The sequence below is a fragment of the Lygodium microphyllum genome, chromosome 30 (assembly GCF_053477565.2).
Source record: "Lygodium microphyllum isolate KBCC chromosome 30, Lygodium_microphyllum_v1.1.10, whole genome shotgun sequence".
In the NCBI taxonomy this organism is placed as follows: domain Eukaryota; kingdom Viridiplantae; phylum Streptophyta; class Polypodiopsida; order Schizaeales; family Lygodiaceae; genus Lygodium; species Lygodium microphyllum.
Window position 1 is genome coordinate 40,949,595 of NC_141164.1, and position 26,444 is coordinate 40,976,038.

The 26,444-nt window shown below is 37.8% G+C and overlaps 1 protein-coding gene across 1 annotated transcript in view; it reads left to right on the forward strand.

Annotated features, from left to right (window-relative positions):
- Positions 1–401: 401 nt before the first annotated feature.
- The window catches only part of LOC148009774 (uncharacterized), a 45,806-nt gene continuing 19,763 nt past the window's right edge, over positions 402–26,444 (forward strand). Inside the window, exon 1 of the mRNA XM_087672828.1 lies at positions 402–554. Coding sequence (XP_087528954.1) covers positions 402–554 — 153 coding nt within the window. The remainder of the gene's footprint in view (positions 555–26,444) is intronic.

Sequence of the window (26,444 nt, forward strand, 5' to 3'; positions counted from 1 at the left end):
GTTTCGTTCATCTTCCGTTGGCATAGAACTCCTCTGTTTCTTCCTCCTTGTCATCAATGTTTTGTTGCAGACTTCACCAATGATCACTCGGTCTTTCCTTCTTCTGTCTTCCTTTAGGTCAATGAGTCTACTCCCGTCCCTTCAGTAGCAACTTTGTCATAGTTTTCATCTTCTTATCTTTGGCGTTTCTCCTTTATCAGCTTCAATCCGTCACAGCAACTTTCTCATCTTCTTCATAATCCTCTTTGTCTGGTTCTTTCGCTTCGTTCCATTCCACCTCTTCGACTGTAGGTCATCGTTGTCAGCTTCTTTTTTTACTATGTTCTTATTATCAACTTTCGTCTCCTCCAAAATCCGTGTCATTCCATTGAACAAGGTGCCGCCAGGGAGAGGACCACGACATGATTGAAGGCGCAGCAAGTGATGTCGCACCATCCACAGACGGTGGCATTAGAGGGGCTGAGGGTGGAGGTGGTGCTGGCCTACTGCTTCACGGCCTAGAGGGTGACGCCATCGGCGAAGAGGCCATGACAGGCTCTCGAAAGCAGGGCTCTGTGATGAATCAACACTAGTTGTATTATTGATGATATCAATGAGCTTTTTTTTTTCCACCCCTCCCGAGATCAGCGCGTCCTTTTTCTCCTTCAACAAGTGCTGTTTTTAAATTTCCCTTCTTGAAATTCTTTTCATAGCGTTCCAGGCCCAAATTCTCCAATATTCCCTTCCCTCTCAAATAGTAGGCATCAACTGGTCGAGGTTAAGCTTATGCATGCCTCCTTGAATGAGAGCAAAAGAAACTCTTGTCATAACTGCATTGAATGCCACATTTGGGCCACCGACGCCACTGATGATAGAGAACATAGCCCCAGATCCAAAGGCAGCTACCATTCTGGTCTGAACATCTTCCACGCCACCACGAGCTCTTCTCATTGCACATGATATTCCTGAATTTACACCTGTCATTACTGCAAAGTTTCGAGCTTGAACTAGAGGACCACCTGTCAAAGCCTTTTAACATAGTCTAGAATTAGAAGCCTTGGTCCAGGTGCAACCTTTGTCTTCATAGCTTAAATGTCGGCTTCTACAAAGCTTCCTTTGATTCCACGGTTTCCTGCACTTTTCTTGGAGTTCATCATTGAAATTGACAGCATGATAATATTCTTTGGCATCAGTTTTTCATATTTTTCTGACATACACACAACATGCACACAAACAGAAACACACACAAACAGAAACACACAAGTGGAGTATGTACATTGGATGCGGGTACAGAAAATGACGGAAAGATAACGCAGCAATCAAACACAATGAAACACACGTGAAAAGATAACACAGATGCACAACAAAAATGGAGGTGTTTACGGCTCGGGTGCGTAGCAGCACGACACCGAGTATCCGAGAGCACCCGTAGACCATAGGCATAACCAAACTGGAGGTAAAATAACATGTCAACCAAGGTAGCATAAATCCCAACCAACAACGAAGTGTCCGCATCCAAATACAAGCTCAATAGCTCTCAAATAGCATATCCGAGCATAAACCATGATGACCAAGCATCAATATGTCCAACATGACACCCGAATATCAACAAATAGCATTATGCATAAGCCATCCCTGATAAAACCTTGCTACCCAAAAAATGTAGAGCAGTAAATCCTTGCATAAATTGAGCTACGGAAGCGCAAACCAAGTCCCAAAGCATCTCAAAACATTGGGCAAACATCCCAAAGCATTTGGACATCAAATACCAAGCCTCAGGAGCATCACATAAGCTAAAAGCATGACATTTTCTTGCTGTAAATCAATTCAAATCTTGCCTAAATTGGATTTTGGATGCCTGAGATATGAGAAAAAATGGGATTTTTGAGCCAGATTTTGAAACAGGCGCAAAAAACGTGAGCTGCTACTGTGGGTTATGCTGGTTATTCTGAGGATAAGGGGGCAAATGGGGGCATACAAGGTGCCCCATGAAGCCAAGGAACACCTACAAAGAGTCTATGAGGGCCGGGGAGAGGCAGGAGATGAAAATTTACCTCGGGGGAAAGAAGCCATGGATGGCATTGAAGCTCCAAGCTCTAGATCTTCAATCTAGGCTGAAGTAGGCCAAGCTCCACGATCAAGCTCTGATCCAAAGCTTGGATACCAATTGAAGGGGATGCAATGGCAGTGGAGAAGGAGAAGAGGAAGATGCGGGAGAGAAGAGCACACACAATGTAGGTGCTGTCCATTTGAATTGACAGCCTTATTGCATTATCATATTATATATGAATAAAGAATGGGTAGTCACATTGTACACAGGCAGGCCTAGAGGCCTTTTTACCCAACATCTAGTAATAAAGGGAAGGAGAAGGTGATGAAGGAACCAACCACTAATTTAGGGACCCTTTGTGAGCTAATAGCTTAAACAGAAACCATGTAAGTGAAGATCAATGAGTTGGCAAAAGCAAGACCCACACATGAAGTCACCATCAATCACTAATCTAAAAGAGAGCACTTACCCAATAGATAACTCAAAAATTGCACAAGAATATTCCAAATAGTAGAGTGCACTAGGAAGAATAGAAGCCTTGGAGCAGCTATGTAAAGAACTTAAAGAAGACAAGACAAATGCACCAATCAATATGTCCAAGGCAAGTTGGAAAGAATTCAAGATGAGTGCAAAAACTTATTGGTGGAATCTGAAAAGCAAGCTGAGGAGCTCCAAGCTCAACTAAAGAAACACAATAAGGTGCTTAAGGAACTATAAGAGAAGCATGGTGAGGAGTTCAAGAGTCAACTGAAGGAGTGTGACTCGTGCTCAAGGACCTCTAAAACCAGCTAAAGGATCATGATATGGCACTCAAAGATCTTCAAGAAAAACATATGAATGAGCTTCAAACTCAATTGAAGTAGTGTGATTCAGTACTTAAGAAGCTCCAATATCAGCTTAAGGAGCAAGAGGCCATGAATAAGCTTCAATGAAATAAACTTTACGAGCAAGATCTATCTCTCATGAACTACAAGATACAAATTGCTAAATTAAGGATGTAGGTAGCAAAAATGAAGTCATGCTTGCCACAATCAAAAGGAGAAAGAAAAAATACATCTAGATGAAAGATGGAATCTAGAGCATCAGCAAATATAGGACCAATGGAGTGCCTCATACACAAATCTGTAGGAGACCATCTCCTCCAGCTTAACACGGGTTGTAAACATGGTAGAAAATGAGACATAGAGGCTTTATGAGACAACCCTAATGAAGCTCTCCACCAATGACATAGAAGCGGCCTTATATAGTGACAATTAGCAATCAGATGTTTGTTGTAGCAAGAGCCATTCAAGGAAGCTACAATATCAACCCACACACCTCAATCTAAAGATATAGAACTTATGGCCTGATCTCTAACACCTCAAAAAGCATGGAAAGGATTCAATGGATCAATTTGCTTAGGAAAATACGGCCAACCAACAAAGACATGATTCTACAGTTGTGGCATAAACGTTTTGATGATTATGAACTAAAAGAAGTAGATTTAATACAATCTAACATGCCCTAGCTAACTTCTCCCATCATCTTAGATCCATATATGATCATGACAATTCCCTATGGATATAAAAGAGTTATCAAATTTTATACAGGAAGTCAAAAGAACACTCAATAGAAGAAGAGAAAGAACTAGAGAAAAAATAGGCTTATAAATCCATGATCTAGAGTTTAAGAGCTTAATCGTAGGGACTAACAGATTTCCCCTAAGCTCCTACTATTAGAAGAGGAAGAGAACCCAAAGGCAAGAATGCAAAAATACATGGAGAATTAGGAGGCCATCCCTTCTGTAAAGTTTGATTTCAAATTCAATTAGGAGAGTAGCTTCATAAAATTACTTCTGTCACACACACTATGGCTACTAATATGAATAATTGAGAACATTGCTATGAAGTGGTTAACCTTTTTGATGACAAAGCCTATCAAAAGTCATGCAAATTCTAACAAAGCAGTGGAAGATACTTAAAATTAAAGTCTAGAGAAGTGTGGCCAAGACTCCTACAATGGCATTACCCCATTTTGAAAGGCAATAAGAGGGCTTGGGAAGCCTTCATCTATTCTTGGAAGGAAGAATGGACAAATGTACTCTTTTGCACTTACCCAAGGAGGCACAGCTAGGAGTATCACAAACAAGGCCACGACAAGTACAACTTTCCAAAGATCCCTAATATTACAACAACCCATGGGATGATAAGTCCTCCTTATTTCAACCCATTGACTTGGTCCCTTTCTTAGCTCATTTTGCACAAGAATTTGCTAATTATCCATATCCTTCCCTTATCACCACCTAGAACTATCTTTGAATCCTCCCAAGCTCCCCCAATAGCTTGTAACAATTTATGAAGATGGGCTACCTTCACTCTTTTTTAATGTCAATGCTAGAATTCATTGAGCAGTGATGGTTCACCTTCACCTCCATGTTGTACTACTGACCTTTTGTACCTAGTTACTAGAGGACATGGTGCACAACAAGTTCACCATGTGCAGATGATTTGTCACTATAGAAATAGCACTTCATCACATTCTCTCACTAATACCAGATCCCCAAATGTGTGGAAATATTCCAACTTTATTTAGATTTTAACCGAGCTCCTAGTTCACATGCATGAGCATGCAATCATTGCAAAAATAAGGTAGGCACACTCCGCAGGAAGAGCACGAGTGATAGAATAAGTATAATGGAGCTCCTCAAGACCTATGAGTATTAGTGGCCCACACCCATCATTATCTCTTTGGCATCAGCCTTCACATCTCCCTTCCTCTTCAAATAACCTAGCATGCTCTAAGTCTCTTAGTTCCACTACCTTAGCCCATCCACATCTCTTTTGTCACACCACACAATATACCCCTATCAACTTTCTCATTAGATATCCTAGAGTCTCTCATTAGTAGTAGCACCATACCTTTGCTGAAAGTGCCATGGGACTTGTACTCATCTTGGAGAATGGATTATGTTAACTACAAGAAAAAAGATAAAGAAAAGAGGCCCACAAATGTTTGGACAAAGAAAAATTCTTGTAATAATTTATACTATTATTTTTATTGGAGTTGGCCCCCCATATGAAAATTGTATTTAATTAACTAACATCTCAATCACAACTTATGTCAAGTCTGTTTTTTCACCAAGACTACAATTGCATGTAAAAAGGAGCCATGGCCAACTAGAAGGACCACAAAAGGGGCAAGATGCCTAAGGGGGATGGGTAAACCTTAACCCTAATTTTCATGTTATTAAAGGACAAGAAATAATAGAATAGACTATTCATGTATATGCAAACTGTGTATACTTTCCTCCTTTTCTTTTCACTATGAGAGAGGGAGAGAGTAAGAGTTTGAGAGAGAGGGACACACACACACACACACACACACACACACACACACACACACACACACACACACACACACACACACACACACACACACACACACACACACACACACACACACGTGTAAGGGACCATGTTGGTAAAGTCTCATTCTTTCTCTTGAGCACTCTCTCATTCCCATGCTTATGCTTCTCCCTTGCATGCTAAGGTCATAGAGGGTTAAATGAGAGTGCATTCGTCAATCACGAAGCTTTGCAAGAGCATTGTTCATGCTTGAGGAGAGGCCTTGCAACTCACTACAAATAGATCTTGGTAGTCATAATGTGTGCGAAAGGCTAGGTGAGAGATAGCCATTGTGCTTCATGGTTGAACCTCTTGACGGAATAAGAGGGTGTCCAAAGTCCCATCATTGAGCTTGTGGAGTGCAACATATCATTACTAATGCATTCTAAATTGATGCTTTGGACACAAACTAGTATCGATTGATAATAGTTTCTTGGTTTATATGTTTCTATGTATCACCTTTTTAGTAGCCAAATTGGCTTGGTACTTTTGGCTTCTTCATGGAGAATCCACAAAGCGGCTTTATATACCTTGCTCATGATATACAGCTAACCACATGCAATCTAAAATTTCACATGCTACAATAATCTATATGGTATGAGATATCATGCTTTGTTATCACAAATACACCATTCTCTAGACAAGACCATTGCAAAAAGATCTTAATTTTGAGAAAACTAAGGGTCATCTTCATTGCAACATGAACAAGATAATTGATTAACTATGGGAAAGGATGGCAACTAGCTTGCACTTTAACATTTGTAGCAAAGGATAGCTTGCATTAGTCCTTACTAATCAACTTTCTAGTTTATTTGTCCAAGGCACAACCTCTACATATCTTTTTATTTGTTATGTGTATAAGAATTACATATGACAACAAACAAAATCTAAGGAATAGAGAATACAAGGAAATATAAGAAGAATAGAAACTTCTTTAATTTCAAATGAACTAATACAAAGATGGCTATGTCTACTTGTGTTCTTCCACTATAAAGCTTAGATGGTGATCTAGAGAGATGATAGGTGAATAGCTTAAGACTAGCTGGAAGAACTCTGATTGGGTGAAAGATGGATTAATGATGGCTTTGGAGATGGGTCTTTCTTTTATAGCTCATTTGAGGAGTTTTAAGATCTTGAAAATGCCTTGTAAGATATCCTAGAGAGAGAAAATATTTGGGGATTAAAATTTTATTTTATGATTTTTTTTAAATTTTTATTATAAATAAACATATCTTAAATCATAAAAAGTCATTATCATAGCATTCTCATGGTCTACATGAAATTTGGAAATCTAGGCCTCCACAAAGATGATAGGGATTGGCCTAATAATGATCTGACCTTTTATTAAGAGTGACAATGAATACTCAAGTTGAATTTTTTTAACTTTTGCTAATCTCTCTCCATCCTCATTTTCTTATTCCTTTCTCCTTCTTCTCACTAGTTTCTTCCCTGTTCTTCTTCTTTTCCAAAATCACATAGCTTTCTCATATTGATCTTTAATACCATCCTTTTCTATGGATCAATCATCCAATAATCTTCACATTTTTGTTAAAAATCTATTTATTATCTTTGTATTTAGTTAGAATATGAGTATGAACCAATCATAAAAAAAGAAAAACTCAACATTGTTTCAAAGTCCATGACACATTCATGAAGATTTGAAGGACAAAAAACGTAATCTTTTATTAGATGGAATGTTATATCCTAAATCTCCCACAAACAATAGCACATCTTCTTTCTACAATAGTGTAATGAATGAAGCTAAGAGGAGAGAGGAGAATGAGCAAAAGAGAGAGAAAGAAGAAGAAGAAACATCTTCTTTCTACAATAGTGTAATGAATAAGCTGCGAGGAGAGAGAAGAGAGGAGAATGTGCAAAATAGAGAGAAAGAGAAAAAGAAGAAGAATAATAAAGACTAAAAGAGGAGAGAGAAAGATAGGAAAGAGAAAAGAAAGGAGGAAGACATGGAAGCTCGAGAGGAAGGTGGCGTCAATTCTTGATAGTATTTAGATGCCCTAAACTAGGCCTCTTACACCTTATATACCGAGTCAGTGTGATTGGGTGCCTAACCCCTAGTTCTCTTGTATTCGGCTCATTACATTCCATCCCTAGCTTGAGATTTTTTGCCCCAAAAAACAAAAGATAACTAGAGGGACTTGATAGAGGGGCTAAGGAGTGGGGTGCAGAGTACTATTCTAATCCACATTACAATGAAAAGTGATGGGTGAAGACTATGGATAGCATGTTGTCCACTGATGCATACTTTCACCCATGTAGGAAGCGCATGGATGTAATTTAGGTAGGTACAAAACTTTTATAAAATAGTATGCAACTGCAAAGCAGTGTGTGGTCAAAAGGGGAGATAACTTGCTATTCTTTAGCCCATCAGGCCTCTTAGATGTAAGGAAATTCATTCAAAATAGTGGCCAGGTACCAGGAGGCTTCTTCCAAGGGTAGGCCTTGCCATTTGATGAGGTATTCCTTGATGCATCAAGATCTCAAGTGTCTATCTCACAGCCCAATGATTGCCTCATGGATGTACTAAATGATATCTTCTTTGCCTATGGGGAGGCTCTTCCACATAGTCCATTGAGGTTCCAATGAAGGGCTTCAACTGGCTGACATGAAACACATGTAAATCTTGATGGTAGGGGGAAGCTATAATCCGTGAGCCTAGTCACCAACTCTCTTGAGGATTTGGTAGGGGCCATAGAAATGGTGGGCCAACTCATTACTAATGCATTCTTTAAGAGTGGAGTAATGAGACTTAGGCACTTTCAAGAGAACAATATTTTCATCTTTGAATTACAAATGCCTTCTTTTCTCATTAGCATAAATCTTCATGTGGGTTTGTGCCTTTTGAAGATTCACTTTGCATTGCTGAAGCAGGGCTTGCATGTGGTCCAACTCGACTTTACTCTGAGGGTTGATCTTATTATTGAACAATACTATAGGGAGGGGGGCCTTTATAATGCCTCAAAAGGAGAAATAGCAATGCTAGACTGGGTGGAGTTGTTATATGCAAAGCCAGCCAAGTGAAGCCATATATTCCAAATATGTTGTACATAGTGGGGCAAAAGTGTTGTAGGTACGTCTCAAGCCATTTATTTATCCTTTCAGTTTGGCAATCTTTTTGTGGGTGGTATGGAGTGGATCAAGCATGCTTGGAGCCCATAGACGTGAAAACTACCTACCAAAATTTTCTCATAAACACTTGGCATCCTAATCATGCACTATGACTTGTGGTAATCCATGCAACTTAAATGCATACTCCATAAACTGAGTGGCCACCTAAGAGATAATGTAGTAGGTCTTAGTGGGGATAAAGTGGGCAACCTTGGTAAGGTGATCAACTACCACATATATACTATTCCATCCTTTCTTGGTAACAAGGAGGCTAGTAATGAATTCCATGGTGATGTGTCCATTTTCCTTTAGGAATAGATAAGGGCTGTGAGAGGCCGATGGATCTAAGCATGCTATCCTTGTTCTACTGGCATGGAACACATTTGATCACAAAATCCTTGACATCCCTCAATAATCCTTTCTAGTGAAAGCTCTTGGCAATCCTATCATATGTTTTGAAAACATCCAAGTGATCAGCAGTTGGGAAAGAATGCATCTCTTCCATGGTTCTCTATGTGAAGGAAGAAGTGTGGGGAATGAAAAACTTGCCACAGGATCAAATAAAGCCATGCTTGAGCTAATATTGGGAGTTGTCAACCATTACCCCATGTTGTAATTGCTAAAATATGTGGGGGCTGAAGTCCTCATCCAACAAATAAGCTTCCTAAAGTTCCTCAATCCAAACACTATGTAACTCTAAAATGGAAGATACTCTACATGGCCACATCTATGAGAGTGAATCAGCCTCGATGTTATCTTTGCCTTGAGTGTAAGACATGTCAAAATCATAGTTTTGCAAGGTTTCCACCTATCTCCTTTTCTTAGGAGGCAAAGTAGACCGAGTTAGGAAGTACTAGAGGACTCGATGGTCGCTCTTCACTCTAAAATGGCTGCCATATAGGTAGTAGTTCCATTTCTTAGTAGCATGGAGGATGGCCAATATCTCCAGGTTATAAACATTCATTTGCATCTCCTTATTATCAAGCTTACGGCTCTCAAAACCAATCACACCATACTCTGCAGCAATATAGCACTAATGCCTCGGTCACTGGCATCATACTAAATGGTAAACTCATTGGAGAAATTAGGCCATATGAGGATAAGGGCTAAAGTAAGCATGTCTTCAACTACATAAAGCTATGATCAATATAGCAACATCCCAAAGGATTCTTTCTTTAACTAATCCGTCAAAGGTGCTACAAAGGTGGCATAATGCTTAATAGTGTCTATAAAATGAAGAGACACCAAGGACCACGTAATGAAGTAGTGCTAGATGGTGTGGGCTAGTCCTTTACACATTGCACCTTCTTGGGGTCAACTTGCATACCATTCTTGCTAACAATGAGCCCCAAGTACTCCATTGATGTCTATATGAAGATACCTTACTTTACTTAGCAAAGAGATAATGCTCTCTCAAGCTATCAATATGTGCCAAGTGCTCCTCTTGTGACCTCGGTAAATGAGAATGTCATCAAAGAAAACAATTACAAACTAGAATAGGAAGGGGTAGAGGATTTTATTCATGAGACTCTGAAATGTGGCGGGGCAAAAGTCAATCCAAAAGGCATCACTAGAAAATGATAAAGTCCATGATCAGTCCTGAAAGTTATTTTGATCTCGCCAGTTGCAAAATAATAGTGAATTTACACTCTTTTCTTTCAAATATATGATAGTTTTCTAAGGATTGTTACAATAGTGAACATGTTTGGTGTGTAAGAGCAAAGCTTTTTAAATACATAATTATCAATTCATATAATAAGACTAACAAGACAAGCAAGCTAGCCATAGAGAGTGTGGAACTTGACTCAAAAAGAAGAGATCCCCACAAATGTAGCAAGTGAAGGTATTCTCAACACCTAAGGCAACCAAAGTATCAAAGAAAGGCAAAATGACTCTAAAATGAATATCCCTCCTAAGAAAAGTTTTGGAAAAAAAATAGCTTTTCTATATTGCCTTGTAAGGCCTCGTATATTTAAATCATGAAGAAAGTAAGTAAAAATTTATTACAATATTTATACTTGTATTTATATTGATATTTAAGAAATATTTTCTTTAATAATCTTGCATTACATTTTCTTCTCTCTCCTCTTTGAATCTACAAATTAGTTACCATAAATTTTTTTCATGGTGGAATCAAATATATATCTAAGTATATATACTTTGATGTAGAAACTTACCCCTTTGTTATTAAGTTGGAATACAAATAAACATGGTAATTCAATTTCTTCATTTCATAGATGCATCCTCTCTTAATGTAGTGTGCATGATGATCTAACCTTTATAATTGTAATAATGTTCTCATTGAATCAACATCAAGATCCACTATGGGATCTTTGCCAAACGTTTAGTCAAAAGCAACTAGATTGCCATGAATATAATGTCATCATAATAAAAGTTGAGGATGAAATTTTGAGTAGCAACTATGTATTTACAAGCAATGGAGTCCTGATCTATCTTACAAATTATATTGCCTTCTATCCTCGTATTCCATCCCTCATCGATAAATTGTAAGTCATGATCATATGCCAACCTCTTGACTAATAGTATGGCCTTTAATATTCTTGTCGTAGCATTGGAAAAGAAATCAATAAATACATTAATAAGCATATACCTTTTAATATCTTTGTATCTCAAAAAACATTTTATATCTATAGCTTTTATTAGTGGTTGGGCTTGGCAAAGGCCACTCAAGACTTGCAAAATTAGGCAAAGTAAAGAGAGATATTGCTCCCCATTGGTCATGCTGCATAAAGACAATATAACAATGGTCATTACAAAATATTCTACTCTCTACTAGCTATGTTTTTCTCCTACTTTTGTACATTTCTTCTCCAATCAAACCATATCCAACATCAATAGCATCAATAATAGAATCCATTGGTTATCATTTCTTAATATACAAATGATATATATCTAAAAATAAAAATAGTATTTACTATACTAAAACCTAATACCAAGATTAAGGAAAGAAAACTATTAAGAATCAAATAGATACAATATTAGAGCCTAGGGGGCTCTAAGGAGTGAAGAGTATTTGAGAGAAAAGGGATTCAAAAGCAAAGAGGAGCAATATCATTTGGTGCATGAGGTAACAATGCTATTGTACTAGCAATTTGAACATTGAGGATTTGTCTAACAACATTTAGTAAAAAGGCAAGTAAGATGGTACAAACTACACTCTATGAAAGCTTCAAATTACAACTATCCTAGATTTTTATGAGCTTCTATAGATGGTCCCATGGATTGACCTAGAACCACAGCCCACCCTCGACTCATCCAATTTGAGTGTTACAATTTCTCTATATGAAAATCATCTATAGGCTTGGAAACAAAGAAACATAGATACATTGTGTGTCTTAGTTACAAGCTATTTTGATAGTGTTTTGATATTTATTTAGTACACAACCAAGGCATCGGAGGCTTAGAACATAGTGAGGAGTCAGTATTAAAGCATAAAATCAAAGAAGGATTAGAACTTGGAGAATCAACTAGTAGCAAATAAGTTTATTACAGAAGAAAAATTGAAGCTGAAGCTTCATCACTCGGATCAAGAATCTATGTGGCCAAATGGCTAGTGTTGAGATATAAAAGACTACTAAGGAGCTAGCTCAGAGACATTTTCAAAATTTTCCACCAAAGTTTGATGGGGTAGTAACTACTCTAAAGACTCATGTGAGAATCCAAGCTTGATGTTTGAGAAATTTTGTGTACTACTTATGGAGGAGCAGTCATAGCTTAAAGCCCAATAAGGTAGTAGTAATGGAGATGTTGCATTCTCTACCAATGCAAAAAGAAAAGGTGGTTCCTTTACTAATGGTGTCAAAAAGAAGAAGGGTGGTAAGAAAGAGTTTCAAGGAGAGTACTTCTACTACAAGAAGAGAGGGCATGCGATTGCAGGTTGTCCTGTCAAGAAGGTATATGAAAAGAATGGCACATTGAAGATGAAAGGAATGGAGACAACCAATATGGATACCAAAGTTGGATTTATTCCTAGCAATCATTGAAAAAGTGTATTCCGCAATGCAAGAAGTATTTGTTATTGACTTATGGCTATTAGATAGTTGTGCCTCTCCCATCACATGACCAACAAGAAAGTTTGTAGACTCTGTAAGAATCCATGATTGTGATAGTTAGAAATGATGAAAATTTTCCTATTGAGAATACATGTACTATTTTCTTTGTTGTGTACAAATATTGAATTCAAAAGGTTTCAAATGTGTTATATATTCTAGAGATTAAGAGAAATTTGTTATCATTTGCTTCTATAATAGATATTGGTCATGAGGTGAGGTTCACCAAGATAGGTGCCAAAATTATCTACAATGATGGCAAATTTATCCGAAAAGAAAAAAAAACTATGTATGAGCTAAGCACTCTTATAGCCATTTTTGGTGTGGGTACGAGTAAACTTTGGTATAAAAGATTTGGTCACATTGGTTTTGCAGTGTTAAAAGGAGATGCATAAGCAAGGCATAGTTGCTCACTTATCTACAGTAACTAAAATGAAAAAACCTTGTGAAGCTTGTATGATATGCAAGCAATAGAGAAAGATATTTCCACAAGAAAGCAAGAATAGAGCAAAGGCTCCTTTAGAGTTGGTACATGCCGACTTGTGTGATAAAATGCCTACACAAGCCTTAGGGGGATCTTCTTATTTTATGTTGATCATTGATGGCTGTAGTAGAAAAATGTGGGTGTACTTCCTTTGTGATAAGGCTTAAGCTTTTGGTAAGTTCAAAGAATAGCTAAAACTTGTTGAGAATGAAATAGGGCAAAGCATGCATAATTTTAGAATAGATGGCGATGGTGAGTTTAACTCAAAGGAATTTGAAGACTTAAGCAAGGGATTAAGTGTCAATTGATGATGCCTCATATATCTTAGTAGAATGGGATTGTTGAATGTTGAGATCATACCATTCTAGAAATGGCAAGGTACATGTCTAAGGGCGAGGGGTTGCTTAACTAGCTTTGGGTAGAAGCTATGAATACTATAGTTTACATTCTCAATTGGAGTTACACAAATACTCATAAGGATAAAACTCCTCATGAAACCTATACTAGTAAGAAATCATCTATCTTGTACTTTATAATTTTTGGATGTGAGTGTTATGTACATATTACAAATGATAAGAGCTTGGAAATACTTTGGCATTGACCAAGGGGTTCCCATGATCAATTCGAATGGGAGAGGAAGCAAATGCCCAAGTGTGCCCATATGCTACTAGCTCCTTCTAATATGACCATGCCGATGATCAGCTAGATGGCTCCACTAAATAATGGAAGCCAGCCCTAATCAACTGGTTAGACCAATTGAATGGCAAGTAGATGATCGTGGCTATGAGTTTAGTGCATCAAATGTTCTTGGTGAAGTCAAGGACATGATGAATCATTATACCGATGTGATAGCAAAACAATATAGAAAAATGACCATAAATGTTGATTTTCTAAACAAGTTAAAATCACAAGGCACAAAATGTATCTTGTTGGGTTATAGTGATGAGTAAAAGGCTTACAAATGGTGTATGGCTAAGAGGCAAAGAAGATCTTAGTGAGTTGTGTTGTGGTGTTCAAGGAGTAGTCACATATAGTGGATGAGAAAAATACAAGTTCTTCCACATTATCATCTAGTGAAGAAGTAGTCCACTATGAGCCTATCCCAAGAGTTGTCCCTACTCTCAAGGAGGAGGATGCATAATCTTCAGATAATGAGGAGAAATTTCACCAATCTACAATCATACCATTGGAAAATCCATTTTCACAAGGGGTGAAGTAGCTCTATTATCACAGTAATCCTATGCCTACCACTATTATTGAGGAAAAGTCAGATTAACCATAGAGGTCTTAGAGAGTAGAGGATCAAAGAAAAGATTTTGCCCACATAGTCAATATGGAATTGATGGTTGATATTATAAGAGAAGGAGCTAGCAAATTTGGAAGAAGCACTTGCCAATCTAGCATGGAAAGTAGCTATGGAGGTTGAGTATGATAGCATACTGAAGAATAATACTTGGAAGGTAGTGGATTAGCCAGAAAAGAGAAAGATTATTGGCATTGATTGAGTTTAGAAGGTAAAGTACAAAAGATGATGGAAGCTTAGAAAAGTACAAAGTCAGATTAGTTGCACATGGATTTTCATAGCCTTGAAAGATTTGATGTTCAAGAATCATTCGGTGTCCGACTATTGGAAGGATAACTATTCACATAGTATTTGCAGTGGCCACTCATAAAAAGAGACCAATTTACCAAATAGATATTAAATCAACATTCTTGAATGGTGACCTTAAGGAGGAGGTCCCCATTTTGAGAATAAAGCTTATTTGCTATAGAAGGCATTGTATGGGCTGAAAAAGCCCTTAGAGCATGGTACCAACATATATATAAATTTTATTAGACTTAAATGTCAAAAGATATGCCTTAACTACTAACTTGTATATTTATAGGGATGGTGAAAAGTTTGTAATGATTGCCCTGTATATGGATGATCTTCTTATTACAGGCGATTATGAAGATATGATCCATCAAACTCGAAAGGCTTTGAGCTCTAAGTTTGAGATGATAGACTTGGCCTTATTGCACTATTGTTTGGGGACTATCAAGGTTAATGTGAACTTATCCATTGAGGATACATTAGCACTAGGAAACATTGGGACCCATATAGGAGGTTGGTTAGTAGTCTCATCTACTTGTGCAACACCAAGTTAGATATTAGTTTTGCTATTCGTATTTTGACTAGGTTATGAAACAAATTAGGAGAAAGTCATTGGAAAGCTAGGATACATGTGCTCAAATACTTAAAGGAACATGCAAGAAAGTATTGAAAAAATGGGAATTTTCAGCAATGTTATGGACAAACCCACACCCCATTGAGATTAGCCCCATATGGGGTTGTTTTTAGAGGCAACCCCATGCTGATAGCAGCCCCAAAATACCCACTTATCCCCTTCCATGCTGAAATAAAACACTTTTGGGATAGCACTTGGCTCTAAGGGTGAGAGAAAATATGCTAACAATAGACCTCACACTACTTCAACCTCAAATGGTTCAACCCAGATGTTGTGAAGAAACAAAAAGAAAAAGGCCTATGCTTTAAATGCAGTGATAAGTACACATGTGACCATGCCTCAAAATGCCCTTATAAGAAAGTCAAGGTCTAATTTCATAGCATGTATGTGATGGAATATTGGAACAATGATGAGGAGGAATTACATTTGCTGAAAATGAAGAGTATGCTGAGGATGTGGACCAAAAACATTTGTATAATCCAGAGGATGGGTTACCCTTTGACCCAATCCATGCTGTTGATTTTACTACCCCTACTATACCCCACCCAACTACCACCTCCCTTTGCTTCATCTCCTTGGATGCTTGGACTGGTTTTAGGAGCCCCAAAACCCACTCATTCAATGTAGTATTAATGATAAACATGTGTTTATCCTTGGGGATAGTGGTAGTACACATAATTTTGTCAATAAATCAACCATTGATCGATTAAAATGTATCCTTATGGAATTACAACACCCCTCGAAAGTTCAAGTAGCAAATGGCAATGAAGAAATCAGGACATATGTATGTTCCAAAGCTCCCCTATACTTGGCTAAGAATTATGTGGCATTGGTTGACCTAATCACATTACACATGGGCCCCATTGATGCTGTCTTAGGTTGTGATTGGCTGAAAAATTTGGAAAATTTTACTATGGACTTCTTTCAGCTCTACATGGAGTTTATCTTTTATCATTTGCAATTATTCTCCAAACATAAGGCTGACAATTATCTTTATGAAAACTCTACAACCATCAATGTAACACAAAATTATGAAACTTATCTATGGAAATTTATGGAATCAACTATCTTGATGTGTTTTGATTAGAATCTCACCACAATTTGTCTATACTCAATTTGACCAACTAGATTGGAAGGCATTGGGAGCGTTTTCTTTAGCACTTCAATCAACCTTTTTTGCACCTCTATATAGAAAATAATAAAATCTAGAGTACAAAGTTTAAATGATCAAGGAGACCTTGGATTATTTAACTTACATCTTAACATTTCCACGGTTTCCTTTCAAAGAATTGATTTAAAAATAGTATATATCGATGTGGTCTATTGCAATTAAGATCCAATGAAAATTGAAAACAATCATGTGCCAATGATTTAGTAAAATAAGATCTTTTGAAATTAAGCAAAACAACAAACTACTTATTGTTCATGGTATGGAATCAAAAGAAGCTTTAAAGTGTCAAAGTCAATTCAATTGAGCCAATGTTCAAATCCATCAACATCAAGCTCATTTCTTGTCATATAATAGAAGATTGAAGAATGAAGCACCTCAATTTTTTGAAATCAAGCTCATGTATTAGATACATTTTTAAAAACGTACGATAATGAGCATATATTTAAAAATTTTGTTACTTAAAAAATGACATTCTTAATATTAAACAAATTTGAGTATATTCTATCTCAACCTAGCAAGAAGAATAGAATCATTTACTTCTCTCATTTTATCGTTGAGAATTTGAATACATTGTAAGTCTAAAGAAATAACATTGGCTCAGTTACCTATGTCAATAGGTAAAAATTAATACACATTGAAGCCTTCTAGACTAACATTGGCTCGGTTACATATGTCAATAGGTAAAAAGCAATACACATTGAAGAATTCTAGACTAACTCTTTCAAGCAAATTTGAGAGATTATCTTCTAAAGATTCATCTACTTTTTGCCTCGTGTGCTCCCTCCATTTCTCTACATGCTCTTCCGTAGCCTTTTCCTCTTTCTCATATAGTCTTTATCTCTTTTAGGTGTGATATCTTCAATTTTAACACATATAACTGTCGTCTTCCTCCTATATGGTAGTACATTCAAAATATTCACCATGCATGCCAATGTTAAAGGTGACAGCAGTTTAGCGGTCTTTAAAGCAAGAAGCCACTAGTGACGTATTATTAAAGAGCTAACAGGTACAGAATTAGTAAAGAGTACCTAGTAGGACATCTAGGCAAATAGAATGTCTTTTTGCAGGTAGCAACCTATATAAAGCAAGGGAGCAAATCATTGTCATTGTTGTTTGAGTATACACATAGCCCTAGAGGTCAAGTGTTAAAGAGTCCTCTCGCTCCATGCCATAACCTTCCCTAGTATTTTTTGTTAGTCTTTCTTGACTAGCATCCTGAGTACTCTCCATTAATGGAGCTTACTTTGTATTGTCCACAATCGTACATTCGGCAGTAGTACTACCTTGGTCTTGTATCTTGCAATTGTTAAACCCTTTTGATCTTACACTAGTTGTAATGTTGTGACTATTCTGATCCCTGATGATAGTTGTATTGATTTTTACTTCAGAAATATATTTTGAATTGAGTCTTGAGTATATTTGGTGTTTGATCTCTGCATGTGAATATGTATCAAAAACCCATGCATTGAATGTTGAAAGTGATATTAGTGTTCATTTGTGTCGGTTTTGAGTATGCCCGTCGTCATTCTTATGATGTCGTGCGCCCTAGATAGCCAATTACAAGGAAAATGGTAACTTGATTCACGAAGTAGTGGTTTGGATGTTGTTTTTAAGGCACTAGTTATGTTCTCCTTTACTTCAACACAATCCAATAAGAGTGTCATCATTTGCATTCCACTTGCATAAATAAAAGTTTGCTTTAACTTTCAATATCTTACAAACTTCCTTTACATGATTGAAAGTAAAAAACATTGCAAACTACAAGACATTAGATCTATTAAGCTCACCTTATGTGACATTTGATGGTAGTCTCATCTTCAACAATGATAATCGGCACCATTGACGTTACTCCATATTTACTTTTTGCATCCATGTATATCTTACCCACTGGCTCAAAGATATACTCATGCTCTCCAGGCATGAAGTGAATTGATTTCTTCTCTTTCCTTTATAGTGCACATGGACAACCCTTTAAGGTTAGTACTCATAAATTCATGCAAGTGTGGCCCACCCCAAAGCTTAATGAGCTCACACATGGCCTTTCTGGACTCACTGAATTGTTGTGCTTGTTTTGTTCGTACTATATTCTTTGCTACATCTTGAAAAAAGTCCCACAAAACTTGTTTGCCTCCAAATTTACCTTGTCGATGGGCCTCAACTATATTATTACAAAAGCACCACACATCCTTCCTATTAAATCATTCAAAGTTTGCTTCTTTCAAGGACCTAATCCTCATAGAAAAAGCACGACAATTCTTGCTTCTAACCACCATAGCTTTCTCTTGGCTTCTTTTAAGTCTTTCTTGGACTTAATTGTCACATTTTTCAACTCTTCACTGCTAAGATAATCTAATCGCCTTCCTCCTATATTCCTAGCCCCTCTCTTCTCAATAGCAGTACTCTCTTTGTATACTCTCAATGCAAAAATCATCACAAGTGGGATCTTTTTTACAATACTCACAAGCAAAAATTTCAAAGGGATTTCCACCACATGAAATATGAAGGCAATTTATGTGCATGTAGCATCCATCTACCATGACTTCAAGAGATCAGTAGTATAAGATAGCTTTTGTATATGGATCTAGATACCATTTCTTTCCTATTTTAAGGTCATGTAGAATAGAATTTATATTGACGTCACAAGCTTTCTAAGCCACTGTCTTTTGCCATAATCCCCAACAGAGAAAATTTAAATCACAAGAAGGCATATATAGGTCACATGTACAATTAAAAGGTCCTTTTGAATCTGTCAGTATGGTCCTTTCTTTGGTTGGCTGAAGAAAAGAGCTCAGTGACTTTTGTTGTGGATCTGCATGAAACTTAGCTTCTTTGGTCGCCCTTTAGCATTTGTCAAAACTACATGGTTAGTAGATGTTTTTTTGGATACACCCATGATGGGAGACTTTAACTTGATATGTTCTGTGAGAATCGTATGCAAATCTTGAAGGGCACGAATGAAACCATTTCTAATCATACTTGCATACAACTCTTACTCTCCCTTTATCTTTGTAGTCATTCAATGTTGCCTCAAAAATCTCAAAATAAGATCCTATATGATTTCAAGTCAAGACTCTCACAAATTAATCTCCAAAATTATTAGAAATTAGTCCTAAGATACATATACAAAAGTGATTTTAAAACAAACCCATTCACCATGTGGGCTATTACTCTTCATGGTTAGCTTTAGGCCATTTGATTTGGTGGGGGGGATTAAATGCAAGATTTTCTTCTCCAAGTGATGACTATACAAGGTCATCGTTGGGAACACACAAGCTACTCTTCCAAAACATAGTTAGTGGGAAGTATCAGGTTTGATATTGATCAAGGCCTAGATCTCAATATAATATTCTATTATTTCCCTTAATTAGGGTTAATGGCCTTTATTTGATTTCACAATATATCTCCTAGCTAGCCACCAAGGGCTTCAAGTTCCATATGATAATAGGGCTTAGCTATGACTAAAGCACCTTCAAATGATGAGCACCTTTGGTACTTTTAGACCACCTTAGCTATGACTCACTTTATGAGTTTTAAAGAAGAAATTGGTTGAGAGCCTTCCACACCAAAACTACCTTGGAATGTGTCAAGCCAATCAACTAGAAAAACAACACCAAACTTGGTTTCACAATAATCTACTCATATAGCTAAGGGGATACTAGGATTGATTTGTTTTGATCTCAATGAAAATTGTCCAACCATCCTTAAGACTTAGGTCATAATATATTTTTCTTATAGTGAATGATTACTCTCAATACTTGTGGATGTATTCCTTCAAAGAAAATACTTTAGTAACAATTAAAATAGTTATTATCAATATATAAAGCTTTCACCTACATGGGATAGGTTAGTTACTAATTAGATGGGTGTCCTCATAGGGACAAGGAGTAACAACGATTGTAATTTTATCTCGCATCAATTTATAGAGTTCTTAAATGAGTATGGCATTATATGCCACCTCACCTTAACCAAGTCCCCTTCTCAAAATGGAGTGGTTGAGCATAGGAACCAAAGTGTGATGAACATAGCATGATCCATGCTCTTTTCGATTATATTGCTAGAGCACCTAAGGTCAAAAGCTATCAATACCTCTTTTATAGATGCATGTACACCAAGTCACAAAAGGTAAGCTTGTGCCATGATCTTAGCTTCTTATTTTTGTAAGATATTCCTCTAAGCTCAAGTCTTACCATTCAAGGATCAAAAATATCTTCATTAGGAGGGATTTTGCATTCAACAAGAGGGATATTTTGTAGGCTTCCCAATCCATCAATGATGATTCTCCCTCCCATGTGCCTACTAAGTGAAAGTTTCTTTATGCTATTGGTTCACTTGCAAAGACGTCTGCTCCCTAGACCACTTGTGGGATCTATTACCACACTAGTACCAATAGACCATGAAAAATTTGGTGGGTCCTTCCACCAAATTGTATCTAGAATGTCTAAAACTATATATAAAGCTTTCACCTACATGGTCTAGGCTAGTTACTAATCAAATGGGTGTCCGCATAGGGACAAGGAGTAACTTTCATAAGGCTACTTTTGGAAGAAGGCTACTTCAAGGGTTAGTGCCAATTACATATCGCATGTTGTGGCTTCTAAACAGTTCTAAGTCTTACTTGTGGCACCTAAGACCTTCCACAAGTTATTCATACCCAATTGGGTGATATATGTGACAAACAAACTACATGGAAATAAACTCAAAAGAATCCCAAGCCCAAACCCTAAAGTCCATGCTAAGCACTTTTTGTAGGCAGTGAAAAACAACATAATGTTTTCACATTCACTTTTTTGGCTCATCATACCATTCATCTAGAAGGTTGCCAAGAGACTATGACAAGACTTGTTTAATTTTTTAGCTTAATTTTAGAGAGTCTTGCCCAAATTTGGAGACCAATTCATACGTTAGTTATCGAGTACTCTACTCTAATAACTTTCATCTCATGCACTTTAAACAAGTAATCACATCTTGTGGGCATGATTGTTCAATTAAGAGCATGTCCCTAACTAGTTTAGGAATGCTAGCAGTCGCGAAGTGCTTATCACTTCTATGATAGGGAAGGGGTACCTTGATAGTGACTCGATTCGAGTGAATAAATTGGTGGGTTGGATGGTCAAATTATATGGTGAATAGGATTCATGCTTAGCAAAGCAAAAAAAAAAAAAGACGAGCGAAATATGAAAATGTAAAACAAAGATGTTACTGCTTCAAGATGAAGCGCGCATTATAAAAACTTCTAGTCAGATGGTCGAAATAATGGAATTAATACTTTTTCTTCTCCTCCCTAATCAATGTAAATCAATGTAAAAATGACGAGGTTCGTCTTCTTACAAGACTCAAGGATGGAGGGTTTCTATAATGAAAGAAGCTAAGAGGAGAGAGAAGGAAAGCTGAGGAGAGAGAAAGAGAGCAAGAAGAAGGAAGAAGACTAGAAGAAGAGAGAGAAAGAGAGAAGGGAGGAGGAAGCCATGGAAGCTGGAGACGAAGGTGAAGAGTATGATCTTAATAATAACCAGTTGCCCTAATCTAGGGCTCTTACACCTCAAATACCCTAGTCAGTGTGACAGGGTGTCTATATCCTAGTCGGTGTGTATCCCGCTTGTTACAGTCCATCCCCACTCGAAAGGGTTTTGCCCTCAAAAACAAGGAGAAAGAGAGGGGAGTGATGGGTGGGCTAAGGGAGGGTTGCAAAGTACTACTCAGAGTGGAGCCCCAAGAGGAACACCAAGGAAAAAGGAATTCTCTTGGAAGAAAATCCATCTTGTAACATCAACAAGCTTTTATTTCATTCTTTTGATTATCAAAACAAAGAAAACAACAAATCTTCACGTAGCATTATAGTAGATTTCTCCCACAGATTTGATAGAATCAACCATATTCTTCAACATCTTCATAGAATCCATCAATTGAACAAAGAACACAAAGGAATACACCGTCTGTGAATCGAAATTAATCACATATTATTCATCTTCAATGTCTTCATAGTTCTCTCTCTCAATCTCTCATATACAGTTACACTGTTTTGATAGAATTGACTCTTTGGCTCTCTCTCTCTCTCTCTCTCTCTCTCTCTCTCTCTCTCTCTCTCTCTCCCCCTGCATCTGTTACATATACACATCACACCACTTTATCACAGCCGACAGTTGTTCCCCTATCACAACCGACATTTGTTCCCCTTTTGTAGCCATTATCTGGAGTACCAGAGCTACATACGCACATACACATACACGACACTTATCACACTCACAGCACCGTATTTTCAGTTTCCAGTTTTTAGCTTTTCATTCAGCACTTTTATTTTGGATAGTTGGACCTCATCAGTTGTATCACAGTTTGTCTCATAGGCCAGTTTTGGTCTTTAGAAGACATTAATATAACTTTCTTTCTTTCTTTTTTCTCTCTCTCTCTCTCTCTATATATATATATATATATATATATATATATATATATATATATATATATATATATATATAAATAGTACATCATCTCCTCACTACAATACTCTCATAATAACTCTCAATAATCCTTCTGAGGTCGTGGATGCACCTCCCAAGAGGTATGTCTGATATGAAGAGTCACCAGAGCCACTACAGTGTCTTTTTACAGCTCACTACTGTCATTGTCACTTAGTCTTCTCTTCAGTCTTCAGCAGCTGCTTCTTCCATTTGTTTTAGCTCTTTTGAACTTAGATTCATCCTTTCCAAAAGTTAGAAAACTTTCCCAAAGTCACACATACATTCTACAGAACACTTACAGAAGGTCTATAGGACAGTTACAGTATAGTACCAGAGCAGCTACAGAGCAGTTACAGTATAGAGACAGAGCAGAGATAGAGGCTCTATAGAGGGTTACAGAGGATTACAGAAGGTCATCAGAACCTCATAACTCATACTTAAACCATTCCAAACTATCAAAAACTATTCAATAGGCTTCAAAAAGATCTCAATCTTCATCAATCATCAATCCATGCTTCATACAGAAGAAAATCAGAACAAAACAGAAGCTATACAGAAGGTATACATAACCAATCAGAACCTTAACAAAATGTCATAAAGCTTCATATCTCCACTCAGAATCATCATGGACTTCCAAAACATAATCAATATCATCCAAAATACTCTCAAACACTTCCATTAACAACCATACATCGCTCTAAATCCATCAAAAATCAATCATTCAGACCTCGAAACCAACAAAAATCAATCAAAAATTTAGTCTTTTCCACTCTCAACACAGAGCCTTTGATAATGAAGATTAGGTATGGAGAGGCTAGGGACAGCATGCAGTCCGGGACCAGTCTCCTGAAGTAAACTAGTCACAACTTTTGATAGGCTACTCCAAATAGGGCGTACCATATGTCAAAACGGAGATTATGATGAGTACTTTTAACCTATGTAGAATGCACATGCATGTGATTTGAGTAAGTACAAAACCTTTCTAAAATTGTGTGCAGTCTGAGGCAAAACAAGACTGTGGAAAGGGAAACCTTATACCCATATGAGGCCTCAAAAGGGGAAACTCCAATGCTAGAGTGTATGGAGTTATTATATGCAAACTCAGCCAAGTGAAGCCACATATCCCAACTGTATTGTACATCATGGCAAAAGTGCCTCAAATATGTCTCAAGCCATTTGTTCACTCTCTCAATTTGGCCATCATTCTGAGGGTGGTATGCAGTGGAGAGAGCAAGCTTGGTCCCCATGGAGGTGAAAACTGTCTACCAGAAGTTGCTCATAAACTTTGCATCCCGATCATGTACTATGACTTGTGGTAAGCCATGCAGCTTGAAGACATTTTCCATAAATTGAGTGGTCACTTGAGAGGCAGTATATTGGATCTTAGTGGGGATAAAGTGGGTAGCTTTGGTGAGGCAATCAACTACCACATAGATATTGTTCCACCCTTTCTTAGTCGCAGGAAGGCCAGTGATAAAGTCCATTGTGATGTGAGTCCATTTCCCTTCAGGGATAGGGAGGGGCTGCAAGAGGCCAGCGGGCCTGAGTGTACTATCCTTGTTCTGTTGGCATGGAACACATTTGGTCACAAAGTCCTTGACATCCCTCCATAAGCCTTTCCAATGAAAGCTCTTGGCAATCCTATCATATGTTTTGAAAACACCCAAGTGACCAGCAGTGGGGCAAGAATGCATCTCTTCCATGATCTTCTGCATGAAGCGAGAAGTGTGCGGGGTGACAATCTTGCCATGGGACCAAATGAGGCCATGCTTGAGTTGATATTGGGAGTTTTCAGCCATAACCCCATGCTGTAATTTCTGAAATGTGTGGCTGAAGTGATCATCTAACAAGTAAGCCTCTTGGAGCTCTTCAACCCAATCATTGTGCAATTCTAAGATAGAGGACACTATGCATGCCCACATTCGAGAGAGTGAATCAGCCACAATATTATCCATGCCCCGCCTGTGTGAAATATCAAAGTCATAGTTCTGTAAGGTTGCCACCCATCGCCTTTGATTAGGTGTCAAAGTAGACTGAGTCAAGAAGTACTGGAGGACTCGGTGGTTGCTTTTTACTTGGAAGCGGCTACCATACAAATAGTGGTGTCATTTCTTGATGGCATGGAGGATGGCCAACATCTCTTGGTCATATACATTCATTTGCATCTCCTTCTCATCAAGCTTGCGGCTTTCAAATGCAATTACACCATGCTCTTGCAACAATACTGTACCAATATCCCAGCCACCACTGGCATCACAATGAATGGTAAATAGCTTAGAGAAGTCGAGGCAAAGGATGGGGACTGAAGTAAGTGCATCCTTTAACTGTTTGAAGCTATGATCCGCAGTGGCATCCCAAAAGAATGACTCTTTTTTCAAGCGATCAGTCAAAGGTACTACAATAGTGGCATAGTGCTTAATGAAGCGTCTATAGAATGAAGAAAGACCAAGGAAGCCACGCAAAGAAGTGGTGGTGGAAGGAGTGGGTCAATCTCTAACACATTGCACCTTCTTCGGGTCAGCCTGTATACCATTTTTTCTCACAATGTGTCCCAAGTACTCCACAGATGTTTGCATGAATATGCATTTTATCTCCTTAGCAAAGAGTCGATGCTCTCTCAATATGTCAAACACCCTCCGAATGTGTGTCAAGTGCTCCATAGATGACTTGCTATAAATGAGGATGTCATCAAAGAAAACAAACATGAACTTGAATAGAAAGGGCTGTAGGATTTTGTTCATGAGGCTTTGAAAGGTGGCAGGGGTGTTAGTCAACCCAAAAGGCATCACAAGAAAATGATAAATTCCACGATCAGTCCTGAAGGCCGTTTTGACCTCATCTCCTGTCCGCATACGAACCTGATGGTAGCCAGAGTGTAAGTCAATCTTAGTGAAAAAGCATGCCCCTTTTAACTCATCCAGCAAATTATCAATCCATGGGATGGGGTAGCGGTTCTTCACTGTAATTTTGTTCAAATCTATGTAGTCAATGTACATGTGAAAGGAGCTATCTTTCTTTTTGACTAAGAGGATAGGGGATACATAGGGGGAAGAACTCGGTTCAATGAAACCCATCTCCAACAACTCCTTGATTTGCTTTGCAACATCTTCACGCTCACACTTGGAGAGTCTATAGGGGGGTTTATTCACTAGCTTGGAATGGGGCTCTAGATCAAGTGGGTGGTCCACTTGTCTCTTGGGAGGGAGGGATGTAGGCATCTAAAATAAGTCATTGTATTCCTCAAGTAAGGCCTACAAGGCTAAATCATTAATGGGGCCCATATCTAGGGCAATTAGATCAACCAGTGCCACGTAATTTTCAGCCAGAGGCATAAGGGAACTGCAGGACATACATGTGTGCCGATTTCTTCTTCTCCATTTGCTACTTGGATCTTCAAGGGGTGGTGTAATGCCATAGGGGTACATTTCAACCGATCAATGGCTGATTTATTGACAAAGTTGTGAGTGCTTCCACTATCCACAAGGATGAAAACATGCTTTC